Source organism: Rhagoletis zephyria, unplaced genomic scaffold (assembly GCF_001687245.7).
Source record: "Rhagoletis zephyria isolate East Lansing unplaced genomic scaffold, Rhagoletis_zephyria_1.1 Rzeph_scaffold_01530, whole genome shotgun sequence".
NCBI lineage: Eukaryota > Metazoa > Arthropoda > Insecta > Diptera > Tephritidae > Rhagoletis > Rhagoletis zephyria.
The window spans coordinates 1-21,219 of record NW_016158614.1 but is presented as its reverse complement, the minus strand read 5'-3'; the positions used below and the strand labels follow the sequence as shown (position 1 = coordinate 21,219).

The window sequence follows — 21,219 nt, the reverse complement described above, 5'->3', positions numbered from 1 at the left end:
GACAGTGTATCCATGGCCATGCCTTGTGAGGTGGTCAAAGTCGCTGTGATGGCAAGAAAAGTGGAATGCGAATTTTTAAAGTGATCTACGTAGCGCATCCAAAGTAAATGGGATTTAAGCAGATTCGCAAAAATTACTTTGAATTAGAAATACATATTTTGCTCACAATGTTTATGAGTGTTTCTGTATACATAAGTACACATACATATATTTTCGTACTCACACTCTGCAATTCTGCAAACTTCCATTGATTTTCTACTTTCCTACAAATTGTTTAGTAGTGCTTATACTTTCTTTTTGTACCTACCCTGCAGGAAATGGATCTAACTATAAGCTAACTTTAAGTTGATTAGGAAGGAGCTAAAAGTCACTTATTATCTGTATATTTTCTTTGACGAAAGCTAACTATATTTCTATGGCGATGGCCGCTTTTGAGCGCAGTCGCTACACTGAGTGTCGTTGCGCGGTACTTAGGACGTCTAGAAAAGGTAGAAGTTATTGCGAAGCTTAGAGTTATAAAGCTCACGGAATCTGTGAGACGTGTGTATGTCGGGTGGTAAAGGGTTAATCATTTATCTTAACCCAAAATATTGGACGACTAAAACATATAGAGTCCCAAAGAAATTCCGCCATATTATATGCGATTCNTTAACTGTTTATGGGGAGTTATTGCTGGTGACTCGAGTAATTGGGAGGCTCGTTGCGTTTATATTTCGACTATCAGGACAACGGGGTTGGCCAGTTTTTGCAAGTGCAACGCCATCATGCAGTCAATGTTTTCACGCTGAAGCTGGAACTCCATAGGCAAGCGTATGCGTGCGTATACGTATGCGTGCGTATACGTATGCGTGCGTTTCACAGTTGAGTTGTATTTATACACATGTTCTTATGGGATGAACTCCATATGTACGCGCGTAAACGCAGAGAACGGACAAAAATTCGAGCATGAATTCGAATGCGCACAAGGTTAGATTTTCTCAACTTTCATGCATTTGCTTGCGTAGACGACCAACTTTAAGGTGATTACACTACACGTTTGGTAGAGAATTTTTTCGGCTTGGTAAGAATTTTCTTAATAAATATGTATTAAAGTGTGTATGTATGATGCATCAACTTGTCGAAATGACAACTGTCAAACGCTTGTAAACGGACACTACGGTGTTGCTCCGTTTTTATGCACATAAGCGCATGACAACGGATCTATGGAGTTCTGGCTTAAAGCAACCTAAAGCATTAAGCCTAGAGAATGTGAACACGTTGGGTTGTCTATTTTTTTCCTGCCCTACCTATCGGGTGGCCAGGTATGAACAGGTAGGTAATGCTAGTAATGCATGCTTTCGATTGGTATATATGTATGTAATTTATTCATTAAACAAATGGGTGAAAAATTAAAAAAATAATAATAATTTTTAAATAATTATATAAAAATATCCTGGCCAAGATTTTTGCAGCCAATCCACTCTCGAAATATTTCCTAACACGTAAATTTCAGATAAAATAGATTTAATCCATTAAACAGATGAGTGAAAGTCGCCATCGAAATTAACTACTTTTGAATGCAGTCGCGACACTGAGAGTCGTTGCGCGGTACTTAGGACGCCTAGAAAAGGTAGAAGTTATTGCGAAGCTTAGAGTTATAAAGCTCACGGAATCTGTGAGACGTGTGTATGTCGGGTGGTAAAGGGTTAATCATTTATCTGAACCCACAATATTGGACCACTAAAACATATAGAGTCCCAAAGAAATTCCGCCATATTATATGCGATTCTACGTACCGGAATGACTCGGGTTTTACCCGACCAAGGGCTGGTGTTTCGGCGATCTAACCCGTTTAGGTCGGCGAAATCCATCAAACTTAAACTACACAAGCGGCAACCGTTGAAGTAACCAACTCATGTTGCTTCGACTTGTCCCAACACACACTGTAATAAAAATTTTCAAACACTTGAGAAAATTTTATTTTTCATCTTCATTCTCAGCATTGTTATACCCGAGCGCACATGTGCCCAAGGGTATTATAATTTCGTTCACATAACGGTTGTTTGTAACAGCCAAAACGAAATGTACACATAATGATCAGAATGAAAAGAGAAGTCGATTAAGCCATGTTTGTCAGTCCGTCTGTCCGTCCGTCCGTGTACACGACAACTCGAGTAAAAATTGAGATATCCAAACGAAATTCGGTACGTGGATTTCCCTTTAACCGAGGTAGGTTGTCATTGAAAATAGGCGAAATCGGACTGTAACCACGCCCATTTCCCATATAACGGTATTTTCGAAAAGTGCAAAAACTGCGATGTTTCAGTAAATATTGGATCCAAATTGTTTAAAATTAGTATGGGAAGCAAAACTTTGGTAGAAAATAGTATTAATAAGACATTTTTGGAAAACGGGTGCGACCACGCCCACTTATGTATGATAAAATGCTGTATCTCATTAGCCGCTTCACCAATCCGTACCAAACTCGGTGTGCGCCTTGCCTAGGGCCTAGCTAAGAAATCTGTTGAAAATCTTCGAAATCGGGCAATAACCACGCCCACCTCTCATATAACGGTAATTTACAAAATCGATGATTGCAATAACAACTTGGCAGGAAATTATAATATTATAAGTTTTTGGATAATGGGCGTGGCGCCGCCCACTTATGACTACAAATGTGCATCCCGGTAACCGCTTTATCAATTTCCACTAAACTCGGTGCACTCAATAATCTTAGCACAAGAAAGAAATTCGATGAAAGTTATTCAAATCGAACTAAAATTACACCCACTTCCCGTATAACGGTAAATTTCAGACATCCGAAAACTCCGATATTTCAATAACTGAGGACGCTAATTTACCCCAAGTTAATAGTTACAACAATCTCTTAACAATAAATAAGACTGCTATAGACTTTTAGGAATTGGGTGTGGCACCGCCCACTTTATGGCTACACGGTGTATCTCGGTAACCACTTTATAGATTTCTACCAAACTTGGTTCAATTATTTCATTAAGTCTAAATCAGATTATTATCGAAAATGTTTGAAATCGGGAAACCCCGTGCTTATCATGCAAATGTAGTTTAGAGAAAGTTGAAACGACGATATTCAATACCTGCGCCGGGTATATAAAGTTTGGTTTCGTCCGAACTTTACTTGTATATTATATAGATGATATATTGTGCATTCAATTTTGTTTGGAAAGGCCCCAAAGTTCAGCATTTTCATGCAATTTTTCACAAAGTGGTCAAAATTGCCTATAATTCCGTGGGCCATTTAATATATTTTAATGGAACTTGATAATGCCCCGATGTCAAATATGGTTAACATATTTTTAAACCTTCCCTACTTTTAAAGTTATTCTAGTTTATTCCACGTCAAATTACAATTTTCTAAGAATTCAGCAGTTAAATTTTATCCAAGTAAATTTAGATCAAAATGGTACCAGAAAAAAAATTTAGTAGCGAACTTTTGATGCAGTTTAGCTCAATTTGACATGTAGATCATGGATCCACAGTCTCGCTCCTAAACTTCATACCGGCACATCTTGGATTTTAAGTTTTTTTTTGTGTTTTTGCGATTTGCAAGTTTATTTTGCATTTTTCGTAAAAAGACGGTTGTAGAGAATTTAATTTCCCAATTTTTTTTTTATACAAACATTAAAAAAACTCATTTTTTATTTTAAATAATTAGCAAAAAGTGCGAAAAAATTTTGCATTGTCACGGCTTTCGCACTTTTTCAACAATTTCTGATAAAAATGCGTAGCATATTCAAATGCCAAAGTTGTAGGTTGGTTTCTCCGGTGGCACAAAATTTGTAAGGCGAAATCTAATTTACGGCTAGTTTAGATGCCACATTTTAGACACCATCTTGAATTCTCAAAAGGCCTCACGGCATTTTTCCAAAAAAACTCAACAACTTTAAAAGATATAGAGGTTTAAAATACGGTAGCTATTTTTGGCACCGGGGACAAACCTCCATCAAGTGCCATTAAAATATATTAAATTTCCCGCTGACTTATAAGCAAATATTGGCAGCTTTGTGAAAAATCGCATGTATTCGCTGAACTTTAGGGTCTTTGAGGCATGTCTTTCCGTTATCCGATTTTAAAAATTTTTCGCAGACCTCGTTTCTATGACCAAATGAACGTGCACGTTGCAAAACACTAAATAGGGGAGCGAAAGGTATTATAGACCACATAAGTAACAATTTCTATAGAAAAGACGGAAATCTGAATTTTGACTAATTTTTTAACGTTTAACACAGCCCTACAAAAATATAAAAAAAATTTGGTACGGCGAATGTTAAAGCTATTTTTGATAAATTTTCTGTGTTGATTACGAATTCGTAAGCATAAAGTTTCCATCAGCTCCAGATTTTGAAAAAAAGAAGTCAAGGTGTGAAAAAATCGCGGTTTTTTTCAATATTTTAGTAGCTCTAGCAGAGAAACTAAAGGTGATAGAACCTTCCTGGCTTGAATTAAAGCTAGATCTCTCGGCTACTATCTCTGTAAAGAGATCTTAAATATGTGAGATCTTAAAATATTTTTTACCATTATTATCTTAAACTAAATAATGGCAAATTTGTATGCATATTTCCCTCCACAGTGGTGTTGAAAACCCCAAACCCCCCCTTGCGGCCGGGCCTAGTATATAGGTATGTATGCAAATGTATTACTGAAGCCACTGTCTATGCCCCTTAATGAATTTTCTATACTTTTCCTAAACTTAAGTAAGCTTCACATTGAGCGTCGCCAACTCTGTTGAAAGGAATTCTCTAAAAAACCAGAATCTATGTAAATGCCAATTAACGTCACTGGCAATTGGCTACTGTTGCTGTTCAAACAATAAAAAAACAGCAAAAAATAAAAATAAACTTTACACTAAATAGTCAGGAAAACACGCAAAGGTAGCTGAAGCAAACAACAAATTGACAAAATAATTTAACCTCATTTAACCCAGTACTACCGACTAGGGTTTCTTTTATATAAAAACAGACATACATATAAGTATATGTACATACTTGCAAACAATTGTATATTAGTACTTTCGTATCTCGTTTATACGTTTGTTTAGTTTAATTAAAGATTTTTTTTCTTTTTCCATTTCACCTACAGAAATCGTTTACGCTGATATTNTACAGACATACATATACATAAGTATATGTACATACTTGCAAACAATTGTATATTAGTACTTTCGTATCTCGTTTATACGTTTGTTTAGTTTAATTAAAGATTTTTTTTCTTTTTCCATTTCACCTACAGAAATCGTTTACGCTGATATTGCAGGCGTTAGATATGTACAACACATCGTACCCAGGTAATTATGCGGCAACTATTTAAATGCCACCAAGGCACCAGTGGCTCCAAAGCACCAGCACTAGGCAAAACACTACCATACCAATGACGGCAAGCGCCTGCTTGACAACGCGATTAGCTTGCGAAAACAAGCTACTAAATGGTCGAACACAAACGAACTTAAGCTTGAAAAGTAAAAAAAAAAAACAAAGGCAAAAACAAACGAAATAGCTAAGGTCAAGAGACGAAATTGCAATTGTTGGTGTTGGTAAATGTGACGGCGTGGCGGCAATAAAAGCCACAAGCTCTCCTCGCCTGGACTGCTGCTGATGGCAGTGCCGCTGCTTACGGTTGCACTGTTGTTTTTATTGTTGCTGCTCTTGTTGTGGAATTGTGGCAATTCGACGCGTCATTTGGGAGTTTTAATTAGACAATCTAACTCAGCGCTCGCACCGACGGCGCTGGTGACAATTCTCAAATTGGCTTAACAACAACAATGGCCACAACAAGCGGCTGCTACAATAAAACTTTACAAAATGTACCGAATACGGCGAACTTTATGTGCTACTCTAAAAATGAAAAAAATAAAACCTGACTGTATAAATGCGAAAAGGAGCAAAGAACAAATAATAAACTCATACAAAAACTACCGAAACACACAGAAAGTTTAACAAAAAAAAAAACAAAACGGAAGACTTAAGCAACGAACTGCTGACAGTTGACTTGGGACTAACACAATTTCTACATTTCATTACATTTCGTTTCAATGTTTTTTATTTATTTGGGTTTCTTTGTTTTCTTCTTTTCCATGTTGTTGTTCTCGCCGCTGTTGTAACCAATGTTATANTGACTTGGGACTAACACAATTTCTACATTTCATAACATTTCGTTTCAATGTTTTTTATTTATTTGGGTTTATTTGTTTTCTTCTTTTCCATGTTGTTGTTCTCGCCGCTGTTGTAACCAATGTTATATGCCTCATTTCAATACGCTTGTTTGCTCGACTGTTGGTTCGCTGGTGGCCTCGTTGGTGGTTTGCCTGCTGGGCGTCTCAAACACCGTGCGGTACAATTGCTATTTTGAACTTTTGTTGTCTTCGCGGCCCACCGTCTAAACGTTGACTTTCAAAACAATACTCGTCACAACAACAACAACACTGTTTTAATAACATTTGCACGCGGAAATGCAACAACAAAACCAAAACCACAAATCGCATCAACAACAAACCTCAACTATTTGCAAAACCAAAACCCTGAATGATTGTTTGGAAAAAAAAACCTTGCAACCATCAACGCCATCGTAAACGTTGCAACCGAAAATCAAACGACAATAATACCAAACACAACCACCACAATATACATATATTGAAATCGAACCGTTGGCTAAAACTTAACAACTACAAAACCAACAACCAAACACATGCTAACAACATTCGCCCATGCAACACAATGTCTCATCAAACCATAGATTCGGAGAGGTTAATTGAAGAAACAGCATTTTCGGGTGTGATCCTCCCGTCACCCGAATGGAAGACGCTGGATCACATTGGCAAGAANCAATAACATTTGCACGCGGAAATGCAAAAACAAAACCAAAACCACAAACCGCATCAACAACAAACCTCAACTATTTGCAAAACCAAAACCCTGAATGATTGTTTGGAAAAAAATCCTTGCAACCATCAACGCCATCGTAAACGTTGCAACCGAAAATCAAACGACAATAACACCAAACACAACCACCACAATATACATATATTGAAATCGAACCGTTGGCTAAAACTTAACAACTACAAAACCAACAACCAAAAACATGCTAACAACATTCGCCCATGCAACACAATGTCTCATCAAATCATAGATTCGGAGAGGTTAATTGAAGAAACAGCATTTTCGGGCGTGATCCTCCCGTCACCCGAATGGAAGACGCTGGATCACATTGGCAAGAATGCTCGCATTACATATCGGGTCAGAGTGCAATGTGCCGTTACGTACTACAACACGACATGTACGACTTTCTGTCGACCGCGCGACGATCAATTCGGTCACTACACCTGCGGTGCGGAGGGGCAGAAACTTTGCCTACCCGGTTGGCAGGGCGTAAATTGTGAGGAAGCCATTTGCCGGCCCGGCTGCGACCCCACACATGGCAAGTGTGAACAGCCTGGCGGTTGCGAGTAAGTATTAAATGAATTTTCACATTAATGCATTTATATGTATTTAGTTTGTTAAGCACTCTCAAGTACACGCTTGTATGCATGTATTTAGTGGTGCATATTCATTTGACCGGCATAGTAAAGTTTAAAACTTTAATGTACACAACAATATGACAAATTGTTAACTGTCAAACAGTTATTATTGCAAAATTTTGTGCAAACTCTCATTTGCGTTGGGTGTCGAAAGTGGATTATTTAGGTGATTGTGCTGCGTATACTGTTTCGCAAAGCTGTTGTGCGACTTCTGAGTGCTTACGCAAGTTTTTTTAAATGTATGAAAATATGTTTGTACATATGTTTTGCTGGTAACAAGTTTTTCACTTAAAATTGTTTGTACATATCGAGCCCTAACCGCCAAAGTAACGTAAGCGACATTTTTTTCAAAATTTNCTTCTGAGTGCTTACGCAAGTTTTTTTAAATGTATTTAAATATGTATGTACATATGTTTTGCTTGTAATAAGTTTTTCACTTAAATTGTTTGTACTTATGTATTTACATATATAATAAAATTGCACTAGAGAGGGAACATACAAATTTGTGGTTTACTGCCTTTACTTGCCCTCTACTTGCTGTAAAGCTTTAGATCAGCCCAACGCCGGCAGAACTCCATAAGTAAGTGCGCTCGTAGAATTCTATAGACAAGTGCCCTGCGCTGGGCACGGCTGCTTTAGATGTTGATTAATCAACAGTCAATTTATTTAATATGCTTACCACAGAAAGAGAGGTATAAAACGATGAAAAACTAAAATTTTTTGCCATAACTAATATTTTTTAACCGACTTCAAAAAAAGCATGGAGTTATCAGTTCGCGTTCTTATTTTTTTTATGTATTTTACCGCATAATTTTGGACCATGTGAATCGTTTTCGATTTTTTATCCGAAAGGGAGGTGCCATATAATCAGTTCCGATAATGGGATCATTAAAAACTAACCGTATNTATCAAAAATCAAATTAAAAAAAAAATGTCGCTTACGTTATTTTGGCGGTTAGGGCTCGATATGTACTTAAATACATAAATATATAGTAAAACTACACTAGAGAAGGAACATACAAATTTGTGGTTTACTGCCTTTACTTGCCCTCTACTTGCTGTAAAGCTTTAGATCAAGCATGCCCAACGCCGGCAGAATTCCATAAGTAAGTGCTCTGCGCTCGTAGAATTCTATAGACAAGTACCCTGCGCTGGGCACGGCTGCTTTAGATGTTGATTAATCAATTTTCTTACAAGGGAGAACAGTCAATTTATTTAATATGCTTACCACAGAAAGAGAGGTATAAAACAATGAAAAACTAAATTTTTTTGCTATAACTAATACTTTTTAACTGACTTCAAAATAAGGATGGAGTTATCAATTCGCCTTCTTATTTTATATTTATTTTTTATGTATTTTACCGCATAACTTTGGACCATGTGAATCGTTTTCGATTTTTTATCCGAAAGGGTGGTGCCATATAATCAGTTCCGATAATGGGATCATTAAAAACTAACCGTATTCGTAAGCATATAAACCAGCGATGGGCAGAAAGGGCTCTTACTCCGCACGTGCCCATACATAAATATATAATGTATAGAAGGCTTAAGAGAGCTTTGCCCTCGGGCAAGGCAGCGCTCATCTTGAATATAGCTTTTGACAACTTGAACCGAATACTATGAGACTTTTTTTATTGGAAAGGGAAATGAGCCTTCATTAATTTTATTTATTCAAGACGATTAGATCGCGACAAAATAGCGGCACACAACGAATTAGAGAATGTTTTTTGTAATCAAATCTTGCAATACATTTTTAAGCAATCTTTAAATAAAACCAAAAGTATGATAACGAACGTAACATATCGGACGTGCCAGATTTTTAGTCCATACAATATTTTTACTAATTATGCATATCGTCGTTTAAAGCACAAAACCGCGTATCGTAATTCTGCAGAACCGTGCAACTGACATTTGCTGCCAAAAATTGGATCTGCTCACACAAGCTCTTGGCTCAATCTTTATCAATTCCTAGTGAAATACACTTACCAATAATGCGATTGCTTTGTAAAAAAGAGAACCATTTTTGAACAAAATACAAACCCGTGTATCAAAATAATGCAAAACCGCGTATGCGAGATTGCATAAATTATTTTGTAGAGAGTAAAAAACTCTCATATTTCAATGTGGTTCTCTTTTTTATAAAGCAATTGCATTTCTCANTTTCTTTTCTCCATGCGTATAAGATTGATTTCATATATCTCCACACCAAGTTCAAGTACTCTACCATGAACATATCCAGAGATATTCGGTATGAAAAATTTCGGTTTCCACGCCCCCTCTATATAAGAAATTTAAGAAAGTTTAAGTTTGAAAATATTTTGAAGAGGGTTAAACAAATTATAAACCTCCTGTTTTTGAATTGAGTTTTCTTGAAATAAATTTTACTCAATATAGCACGCAAAAATTTCATACACTCAGCGAAGCGAGTGAGGGCGATCTAGTACTACATATAAATACGAAAGTGAGTTGGTCTTTTATGTTGACTAAATGGAATTATTTATTTTTAATTTGTATTACAGATCCACACTGAACGAAAGAGGCTTAAAAAGATTGTAGTTTGGAAAGGGTTACCACCTGTTTGAAAAATCAAATTTATATATGAACGTCATATGAAAGAATGTTAATAAATATTTTGTTTGAACATTTAGAATATTATTGAGGTTTTCTGCAAGGGTTTCCACCTGTTTAAGAATTGAATTTAATTAATTGAAATGGATTATTTGAAATCAGTGTATTAATCGAAATGGTTGTGAAAATACAGTTTTTTTTTTTCAAAAATAAGCGTAGGAGGGTTGTCACCTATTTGAAAAATAAAATTTTACTTAAACTAAGAGAATTGGTAATGGAATATCTTTCACACTTTGGGTGTCAGACGAAAGGATTTAATAAGGTTGCAGTTTTAAAAGAAAAATTTGGAGAGGGTTGCCAACTGTTTGAAAAGTCAAATTTAATGAAATGAGCCACAAGTTAAAGTGTCAAGTGTTTAGACAGCATTAGTTTAAACATATAGAATTTTCCTGGGTGTGTGAGGAGGGTTGCCAACTGTTTAATTAAAATAAATTTTTTAATAAGTTACGTGAATTATTACACTGGGGGTATACATCGAAATGGGCTTCAAAATCTTTATTTCTAAGGTACAAGAAGCAGAGTTGCCACCTCAAGCTCAACTTGAATTATAGGAATTAGGTTATTCAAAAACATACATGCATATATTTGATAAGTTAAGTTCAAGGTATTTAATAATTTGAATGAATTATTACAATACTGGTATCGATCAAAAGCTTTTGAAAAGGCTGCTTTTCTGAACTACTTGTAGGAGGGTTGCCACCTCTTTAAAGGGGATAAGCCAATTAAAAGTTTTAAGTAATTTTACGTTTGAAAATATTTTGAAGGTGGTTAAAAAAAATTAAAATGTTATTTGTCTTTGGCTGAGTTTAAACATGTTGAGCTTTATTGAAACAAACCTAATTAGGCACGCAGATGTTTCGTGTGTACACTCTACCTATAGAAATTAAACAAACTGTACTTTCACTTAGGCGCGGTCGCACTTTTATCTTTATGCTCTTACCAAAATTCCCACATAAAATCTCTTAAAAATTCAGCACTACGGTTGTACCGTTTCTAACAAAGTCGGTTTTCAAAAAACAAAATTACTACATTTTGAAACTCTACTACAATAAAGGTCACAAGAGCCGTTTCAAAAATTCTGATCCAAGAGAGAGGATGATTCATAATCGGCGCCAAAACGAAGATTGACTATAGGTCCATTTCTAGTTTTTCTCCGGAAGTTCTCTCTCAGCGGATTTAGCTATTTAGATTCTCTCGAGAGTTTACCTTTAAATATAAACTCTTAGGGCACTTCTAAGGGCTACAACACAAGGCCGCATAGTTATTCATATGTACGCCTTGTTGGACTTATATTTTACGTGTCTTTGAAAATCCAAACAATCTGCAATAAAAGTCACCAAAATTTTAATACAAAAAATATTCCACCAGAAAGGCAACCCTAATCTGCACTCAGTTTTTACATCCTTTAAGCATATGCTAAAAATTATTGTAAATAAAAACAAGTAAGAAAGTCTAAGTTCGGGCGGAGCCGAACATTAAATACCCGGCGCAAGTATTAAATATATGTTTTCCACCTTTCCGAAAGCTACCGCTACATGATAAGCGGGTGTATAAATATTAAGTAAACTAGCATCCTTAAATTTCGAAATATTGAAATTTCAAGCATTTCTAAAATTTACCGTTATATGAAAAGCGGCCGTAATTTTAGTCCGATTTCAATAATTTTCAACGGTTTGCTTTTATGTGGCAAGCACAATAATTATACCGAGTTTGGTACAAATTGCTAGAACTGTTACCGATATACATAAATGTGATCATAATTGGGCGGTGCCACGCCCATTTTCCAAAATTTTATCATAAGCGTATTTCCGATAAAGAATTGTTGCAACTGATTTATCGAGGATTTCGTATTTCTCGAAATTACCGTTATATGGGATGTGGGCGTGGTTATTGTCCGATTTTAAACCTTTTCGGCGATTTTGTATGCTGTACCAAGGTCAACAACTGTGCCAAGTTTGGAAGAAATTGGTGCAGCGGTTTCCAAAATATACACATGTAACTATAAGTGGGCGTGGCTACGCCCATTTTTCAAAAATTTTTAATATTCTTATTTCTCGTCTAAAAGTTATTCTAAATGTCAATTTTGAGTGAATTATCTTCAGTAGTTACTAAAATATCGCAGTTTTCGTATTTCTGAAAATTACCGTTATATGGGAGGTAGGCGTGGTTATTGTCCGATTTCGCCCATTTTCAATACCATCCGTCCCACACCCAATAGAAGTTCATGTACGAAGTTTCGTTAAGATATCTCAATTTTTGCTCGAGTTATCGTGTGCACAGACGGACGGACAGACAGACAGTCACCGCTTAATCGATTTCTCTTTTCATTCTGATCATTTATGTATACATTTGTCTATATCTATCTCGATTCGTTTTGCCTGTTACAAACAACCGTTATGTGAACAAAGTTATAATACCCTTGTGCACAAGTGCGCTCGGGTATAAAAAAACTGTTATCAGTTCAATAGTGCAAGAGCGTTGGGTCGAACGCCATCTCTATCGAGAGCTAAATAGAGCGCAATTCCAAGCTCTTTTCTGCTCTTCATTTTCTTCTATTCTTTATCTCTTTTTCGCATAGTGTTCTCACCTTTCTTTTTGTTATTATTTTAATCATTTTTATTTGTTTCTTTTTTTTCTGTGTATTGGTTTCCTTTTACTTTGTCTTATTCTCTGCGTCTTATCTTTCGTATTAATTTGGTATCCTATGCTTTCACTTTGTTTACTCTTTTTTCACTTTTTCCTATTCCTTTTTCCCGTAACTTTTCTTACCCGTTATCTTTATCTTTCGTGGTTGCCTTTTGTATAGCCTTTCTTTTATTAAATATTTTTCGTGTTACTTTCCTTTCCCTTGTCCTTCTGTTTTGTATACTTATATATATATATATATAGAAAACCTTCGTTTTATGGGCTTAGATACATGAGTCTAGCTCAAGCGTTTAAACTAAGTTCAAACCACAGACTTAATGTCACCTCCTTACGTGAGCGCGCTACCGCTTCACCTCTCTACTTACGCTATCGATTTCTAACTACACCACAAACCAAGAAGCCATATTGACTTCCAGTTTTTTTACAATTTCACAGGCTCATTACAACTGATATAATCTACACCTTGCAATGGTGTGAATGTGACAGTATGCCGATATTGGACTGATATGCTGACCCCTATTTATCTGAAGGCCCTTGTACATATACACTATGTATCTCCCTAAAGCTTGTACTGAAAGAATATGTACCACAATGAGTTCGGCTATAGGCCACACTAGAATTTTGGAAATCCTCTTAAATCATCGAAACTTTTAACTGGTTTAATAAAATTGAGCCTAATATACGGTCGTATGTATTGATTCACCTTCGGCTTTGTGTTAGGTCTTTCTCTGCAGACTCCCCGTAATTGCGAGGGCCTCCAATTAATTACATTCTTACCCACGATTAAGCCAGTCATCACCTTGTGCGCTCAAATGCAATCATTCGTCATAACTGCAACTAAAATTAAAATGACCTTTCCAGAACTCAGTCGACACAAAGATGCAACTTACCTCCCGCACGGTGCATTTTGAACGCATCAAGTGTGAGCAACGTGTCTGCAGCAGCAATTTTCAATTGAAAGTCAGTTCATTTGCTACTCGTCGTTTTTTCGCTACAAATTTTGCAAAGGCAGAGGCAACTTACAGTGTTAGAAAGTACCACCAGTGCAGAATCACGTATTCTGTGTTACACTATTTTCGAGTTTAGCAACGAACGTTGAATCGTGCATGCCACACTAAACGAAAAAGTCCTAAAATAAGTATGTATGTACATACAAACATTTCTTTTGCAACTTCATAGTATAGACAGTTGCAACAAGATGAATACTCGTTCAATCACAACAAAGCGTGTTAGAAAAAAGGCTGATGCTGTCTCGAGTGAAGCTGTTGCTGTTGCAGTTTGTTGTTAAAAAAGTTGCTGCAACGTTTTTCGATTTGTTTTTTGTGTTGCAGCACTTTGCTGGCCACAAGTTGACCACAAATGAAAACCCAAATTAAATTCGCTATTAGTGGCATTTCTGTTGATGTTGTTCGTGGATGACTTGGTTGCTAAAAGAGGCGGCAGGCTCCACCCACTTGGCTGGCGCGCACACGAAAACGATTATTGTTGCCGCAAAACAGCATCTAAAATAGCAACTACAGTTCAGGAACCCAGCTGCGCTGTTTTGTATTATAGCAAATCACAACCGCAACCGAGGAGCCTGTTGTAGCAAAGTCGGCCAGCAATTGAGCAGCGATTGGCAAGTTGAATACCAACAACAGATATAACAATATTGTGAACATGAAACCCGAATGCTAACATCTGCGGCAATAATAGCGGCGTGCACCAAAGCTGCAAGAAAATCTCTGAAGCGTTGGCAGCGAATGAAACCAAATGTAATGAACAAGCAAATTCTTTTTGATGCTGTTAAATTTGCGCATTTCCACTAATAAAAAGGTAGCGATTTAACAACAAAACATAGCAATCTCAGCAAGGAGGCCAGCACTCACTCACATACACACACTTGCACGTTGCTTACTTTGGGACGGGATGAGGTAGGCGGCCAGCAGTAGAAGTAAATTCGACAGCTCTGGCGGTGGTAACCAATTTGCCAATACATCCCAAAAACTACTGGGCGCTGTTATGTACTTTGATGGCCTGTTGAGATGCCCTGCGACTGCTGTTGCCACCACTGCGAAACGGCAGCAGCATTAACAGCAACCGATAACAAAAGAAAAATCGAAATATAAAAGACTCAACAACAAATGAATAACATTAAAGTCATTTATAAATAAGTTTAAAAATAAGAGCAAGGGCTTTAGTAAGCAATTATATTTTTATGTATAATATATTTATATCTATATGCAATAACAAATGCTGTGCCAATTCTCTGTTTGCACTATTGTGTGCCAACTTTCTGTGTTTGTATTTAGCTATTGCTATTCGGTTTCTGTTCTCACTGTTGTTGTTTTTGTTGCTGTTATTACTATTAAGCTAGCGTTGCAAATTTTTCCAAATATATATTTTTTTTATTTTTTCATTCGGTTAAATGGCTTTCTAGTCTTGACGTGAACATTGTAATTTGCTGTTGCTGTGTTAACGGTGTTTTGAAATTAATTCCTTCATTTTGGCATTTTGCATGTATTTGTGTTACTGTTGTCTACTGTGTTACCATATTATAAAAATTCATCGAACGGTAACTAAGGGTAATCTGTATTAGGTTAGTTGCTTTATACAAAGTTCCTCTGCAGTAAACGCGCCGAAGGGTTTAAACCTTAGTCTAGCAAATAGCTGCTGCAGCAGCTGTTAAGTAGCACCGTCTACATTTCCAAAGGACAATGAAAAAACCTGGAGCTGACGCTTAGCCAGCTGCAGAAGCCCTCCAGACCGCCTGCGGTCAACTAGCGGCCGGTGATCGCTGCTTGGTCTTTAGAGTGCGTAGCCAATCGGCTTCCATCTTCTTTTAGTAGCCATCTCTGCCTGAAAGACGCTACAAAAATGCGGCATCGTGACAGAAAACGCCCTCTCCAACTCCGCCATCCAACTTCGATCCATCCACGAAGATATTTTATTGGACCTCTACTCCAGAGGCTACCATTCTCCCATTCGCACCTTGCAGTAATGAGTGTGGAAAAGCATCTATTCGGCGCCAGAGTTTTCTGGTAAGAAGTCGAAGCTTTTAAGTATTTTTCAGTTCCATCTCCGGTTTATTTGATTTTAGCCTAATGGCATTCCTCTTTTACTTCGCTCCCAATCTTTAAACGGTAGTCTAAGTTTGCTTTTATTATTATTGCCAGACATGCAATCTAATCTAGCCTTTAATTGACGACTTTTGCGCAATCACAATGCATCGATGGAAATATTGGAATAAAGACAAGCTAAAGATTCTTGATCCAACATGCATATTTAGTGCTATTTTACGCTATTTTTTTCAATCGAGGATAAGACCCTGCGCTGGCATGGCTCTTTGCAAACATAAGAGGTTCCGTCAAGTTGCAGCGAGCTTCTATTTACTTTAATACAATAAAGAAATAATCGGTCGCAAATCGAAAAATTTCGCGACATAGCCCTTAGCTTTGTCGGATTTTTATTTACTCCCCTTTCCACTTTTAGTTCATACACTCCTGAAGCAGAAATATTCCAAAGTGTATGAACGAAATGTTGGCATGGAACATATTGGATTGTGCTTTGGTTTGAATTCCTACATTTTTATTATACTAAAACATTATTTTAAGCTTTAAATTTTTAGATCATAGAGGACTTAAAGTGATTATAGAAGCTCAAACATTGTCAAAGATATATAAAGCATCAAAATTAAAATATGCGTACTTTTTAAAATAAAATTAGCAATTACTTTTGGTCCCATTTATTTAAAAAAAACTATCTGTTGCCGTTACTAAATGGAAGCACCATTTCTGTAAAATCTATTATTGAAGCACTTGATTTTTATTACGCTTCCACCCCGGCCTTTCGTAGTTTGAAAGCTTATATCTAGAAGATTAAGCATTTTATACATCGTTAAAAAGGTGATTTAAGACCTACATACTTACATACATATATTTGTATCTTCAAAATTATTGAAAAATGCATTACTTATAAACATTTTGAATTAAGGTAAATATGTTGAATTTAGTAAGCTAAAAACTGAGACCATACAGTTTACTAGTCAAAGAAAAACGTTGTGTTTTTAGCGCGTCCTAAGCTAAGAAATTTATTTCCTTATTTCCTTGTCAAATTGTGGCAGTTGTGTATATGAATATAGGGCACAGCAATACTTTCTCGCCAACCATTGGCCATTCCACAGAACAATTATTCAACATTCGCTAAGGTGTTGTAGGGAACGTGCAACACAAATAACTTTTTGCACTCAAATGAGAACAAAGGTGGCAAATGCAAACCAAAACACTGCCTTTATATACATAAGTTTCGCAAAAAAAAAAAACAACCAAAATTTTGTGAAGCCAGTCACCACCGTCAACACCATCCACCACAGCAGCTCCAATACAACACCAAACGCATCAACTTCGTTTGCTAGCATGGCGAAAATTTGCTGTAAATTTTTTTGTGTAAACTCATTTAAAAGTCATTTGTGTATTTCTCAATGCTGCAGCATCCTAAGGATGTTGTTGCTGCAACAGCTGCTCCCGCAACAGCGTCGTTAATGTCAGCAAGCGGCAATCAGCCATCGCTCATCGCTAAGACTGCAAGCTGGCAGTCTGGCTGTTTGCCCCCTTTGGACAGCAATCAAAAAGGGAACAGAATACTCACGATTGTGCGCCATTTAAGTGCAACAAATTGGCACTGACCGACTAACTCGGCGGCAACAAACCTACATATATTTATATATGCACATTTCTAACAGAGCTGGCGGCATGTTTGCTGCATATTAAGTTTGCTGTAGTGCTGACAAGCTGCTTACAATCGTAACAACAATCAATACAATCGTAGACACTTTCTTGCTGCGGATGAATGCCGGCCTCATCGTTTGTTGCAAGCATAATGAAATGACAACAACTGCTTAAAACAATGTGGCGCCTGACTCTGCGGGCATTGAAACTTATTTGGCTTTGTTATTTGTTCGTCTCTCAAGGGGGAGGACATACTACATACATGCACACATCAATACATACATACCTACTTATATATGTACACTATACACATGGTACATATATACGTATGCACTGTTCCATATTGTAGGTTCGCGTCTTGAGTCTTTTGTTAATTTTGACTTGGCCACCCTTTTTACAAGGCTTTTTTTCATTAAGCAGCACGACGTTAATGAAATCATAATTTATGAGTTTTTTTCTTAGCTTACACGGGTAATACTTATTTAAAAGGGTATGTAAGAGTAACTACTAAGAGACTAATAAATTTAAATGTTTGTTTATTAGCCTTTGTACAAACGTCGAAATTAGTTGGTTGTTTCTTAACGCATTCAAACACTGAATATAAAAACTCATACTTTCACCTACTCCTTTGGTTAAGGAGATATAGCACAAAATTTAACCGCAAATATCGTAGACTTTATATTTTTCGAATCAAAATCCTGCTTTTTGGCCTCAGTACCATCTGTCGGATAGTTGTTTGGCTAAAAAGAGGCTAATTAGTCTCAAAAACCAGCTTTGCTTCTTTTTTACCATGCATGCGTAGCCATGCTTCAGCTTTCTGTGTGCATGCACCTAAGGGCAGTAAACGAGAAGTAGGGGAAGTCGGGAAATTTTTGTAAGTAAAATTTTTCTTTTTGATTTTTTTTATTATAGTATTTTAACTTTTTTTCTATAATGTCAACTTTAAGTACCCAAATGGGCGTAATGGGCTACGAAAGCGTATGGACTCTAGATCTTCTAACGCTCGAGCAATACGATAAATAGACATTGACATTTTATGAAATTGTATATTTTTAAAAGAGGAGAGGTGTATAAAAAAAAACAAAAACAATATTTAAGGTCAGAAATCACGAAAATCCCTTCAAAGAAATTGCAGGATTTTAAGCGACTAGCAGCTAGAACAAATCTCATTTTTTCGTTTTCGTTCCCCAAATAAATGTTTTCCACCAATAATTTAAATTTTTTTTATGGATTTAAAAACTGTTCATTAATTCCCCTGAAATAACATGCATAATTTAATATACAATTTGATTAAACTGCTGATAGCAAAAGAAAGTATTTCTCGTACTACCAAAACAAGCTAAACAATTTTTATAAAAAGTAAGTTTCCCCCCTAAGGCAACCCCCTGTTGCCACGGAAATATATGCCCGTTCCATTATTTCTTGAGTTAAGAGTGAGGTAATAGGCTGTGAAGCATCAGATGTCAAAATTACTTGAACACACATACGAAGTAATGGAAATTTTTTCATGAACGTTTTCTTGAGAGCTGCATACTGGCCTTTAAACTTAAAAATATACTGAGGCAGTTTTTGTGTTAACTAGGGAAAGACTGCTTCTAACTTTTAATGTACAGAGATAAAGCTTTCACAGCATATTCTATAATGCTCCTGGTAGATATTTTATGAGGTAGCTTCTAAATTCAAAGTAAAAAAATCGCTTCCCTCAGCTGCCCGAAATTTGCAAGAACAAAAAGTGAAATTCCGATTTTATGGTTTATTAATTTCTTTTAAAAAGTGCATTTTTTTGTTTTTGAATCAAAAAGTTTTATAATTATACATTTAAAGCAATTAAAAATCAAATCCAAAGTGTTTAGCTTTTTGCAGGTACTCGTATCTAAACTATAAAGCTTTTATAATTTCACAGTTCTTTGACTTCGTTTGCCTTTCATCATAAAAAATCCATTTTTTTCGCCCTTAATCCTTACCGAACACGGCGGCGGTAAGCAAAACATTAAACATAATAAATCTTTAAGCGGCCATGCACAGCAAAAATATAATACCGTAAATACATACATACATACGTATGTATGTACGTAAGCACGAGCATATTGGTGTTTTGTGATGCATGCAAGCAGCATGAGGCATAAAGCATGCGGCATGCAACATGTAACAGCGTGAGCCATCGCATACCGATCGTAAAAGGTAGATAAATAACTTACAATATTTCGGAGGTCATCCCCAAATGCCTGGCGGCTGTTACGCTGGCCGCGATGAGTTGTAGGTAGAGGTAAAACGTTTTTGAGCTTCTTTTTGGTTTTTTTTTTGTTGCTATCATTGTTACCTTTGTATTGCACGACAGAGGATATGCAGAACGAATGCGGCAAGTGCAAATTCGTAAGTTAATGCTACACAGAGTCGGCATAACTGAATGCATTTTATCCAGGCTTACGGAGAGCGGAAGGGCGTAAGCAACATTCCGCGATTTGTTGCATGATTCGATTCGTTTGCTTGTTAATTTAGTTGCACGTTAAGATTAATTAATATTAAACTCACTTAAAGTCTGTAGACTGCAGCAAACTCGGACACTGCTCTGCCGCCAACTTTACTAGCGCTCTTGACGGTAGCGGCTGTTGTAGCATACTCGCTGTGTTGCACGCATAAAGACATCGCATAATCGATTTTGTAGCATCTAAGTGCACTCCGCACTACGCTGCCATTATTAGTGGGGACATCCTCTCGCCTCTTGGGGGCTCAGTCAGTACATTTGTGGCTGCAATCTTTCCTCAAGTGTACAGTGACTAAGCCTTGGCCTTTAAACGAGTACGCGCAAAAAATAGCATAACGCTTTACGTGTAATAATTTTATGTCTTTTGCTTTATTTTTTAATATTTCTTTTTTTTCGCTTTTACCACTCTTACAGATGTCGTCGCGGCTGGCGCGGTCCACTGTGCAACGAGTGTATGGTGTATCCTGGTTGCAAGCATGGTTCGTGTAATGGCAGCGCCTGGAAATGCGTGTGCGATACCAATTGGGGAGGCATACTCTGCGATCAAGGTGAGTAGAAGCTGATTGTTTGCACACATATCTGCACAAATGTAAATATGTATGAAATGCATGAGCATGTGTTGCATGTGTCTGCGCATGTGTTGCAAATTGCCACAGTTACCAGAAATAAGTACTACATATAGCCGAAACCAATGCAAGCCACTAGCCAGCAATGCATTTGACTTCATGAAAATCTATCTAAATTACACTTCGGCAGAAAGGCTGCAACACATGTTGCATGTGTTACTTGTACCGACGTGAAAGGCAACTTACAAACCAACTGCGTGGCACTTTATTGGCAGAAATACATTTCAACTTGCCTTTGCTGCTGTTGTTGTTGACTGTTTAGCGATTTTCCATACAGTTTAATATATCGTTCAAGATGCCTGACGCGTCTGCTGCTTTCTTATGATTACATTTTACTTTTTTGCTTCTTTTTCACGCTTCGCTATTTTTGGTTTTGTTGCTGTAGATTTAAATTACTGTGGCACTCATGAACCCTGCATGCATGGCGGTACCTGTGAGAATACCGCACCTGATAAATATCGCTGCACTTGCGCCGAGGGTCTGTCCGGTGAACGTTGCGAAATCGTGGAGCATCCGTGTGCGACGCAGCCATGCAAAAACGGTGGAACCTGCACGCTCAAAGTGAGTACAAAATGTAGATAACTTAAAGCGAACATACAA

At 36.9% G+C, this 21,219-nt stretch overlaps 1 protein-coding gene across 1 annotated transcript in view; it reads left to right on the top strand.

Annotated features, from left to right (window-relative positions):
- The window catches only part of LOC108364328 (protein serrate-like), a gene marked incomplete at its 3' end in the record, with an annotated part of 111,557 nt that extends 90,377 nt beyond the window's left edge, over nucleotides 1-21,180 (top strand). The window contains exons 5-8 of the mRNA XM_017617967.1: nucleotides 5,248-5,302; nucleotides 7,141-7,456; nucleotides 20,408-20,541; nucleotides 21,005-21,180. Coding sequence (XP_017473456.1) covers nucleotides 5,248-5,302; nucleotides 7,141-7,456; nucleotides 20,408-20,541; nucleotides 21,005-21,180 — 681 coding nt within the window. The remainder of the gene's footprint in view (nucleotides 1-5,247; nucleotides 5,303-7,140; nucleotides 7,457-20,407; nucleotides 20,542-21,004) is intronic.
- Nucleotides 21,181-21,219: the final 39 nt, after the last annotated feature.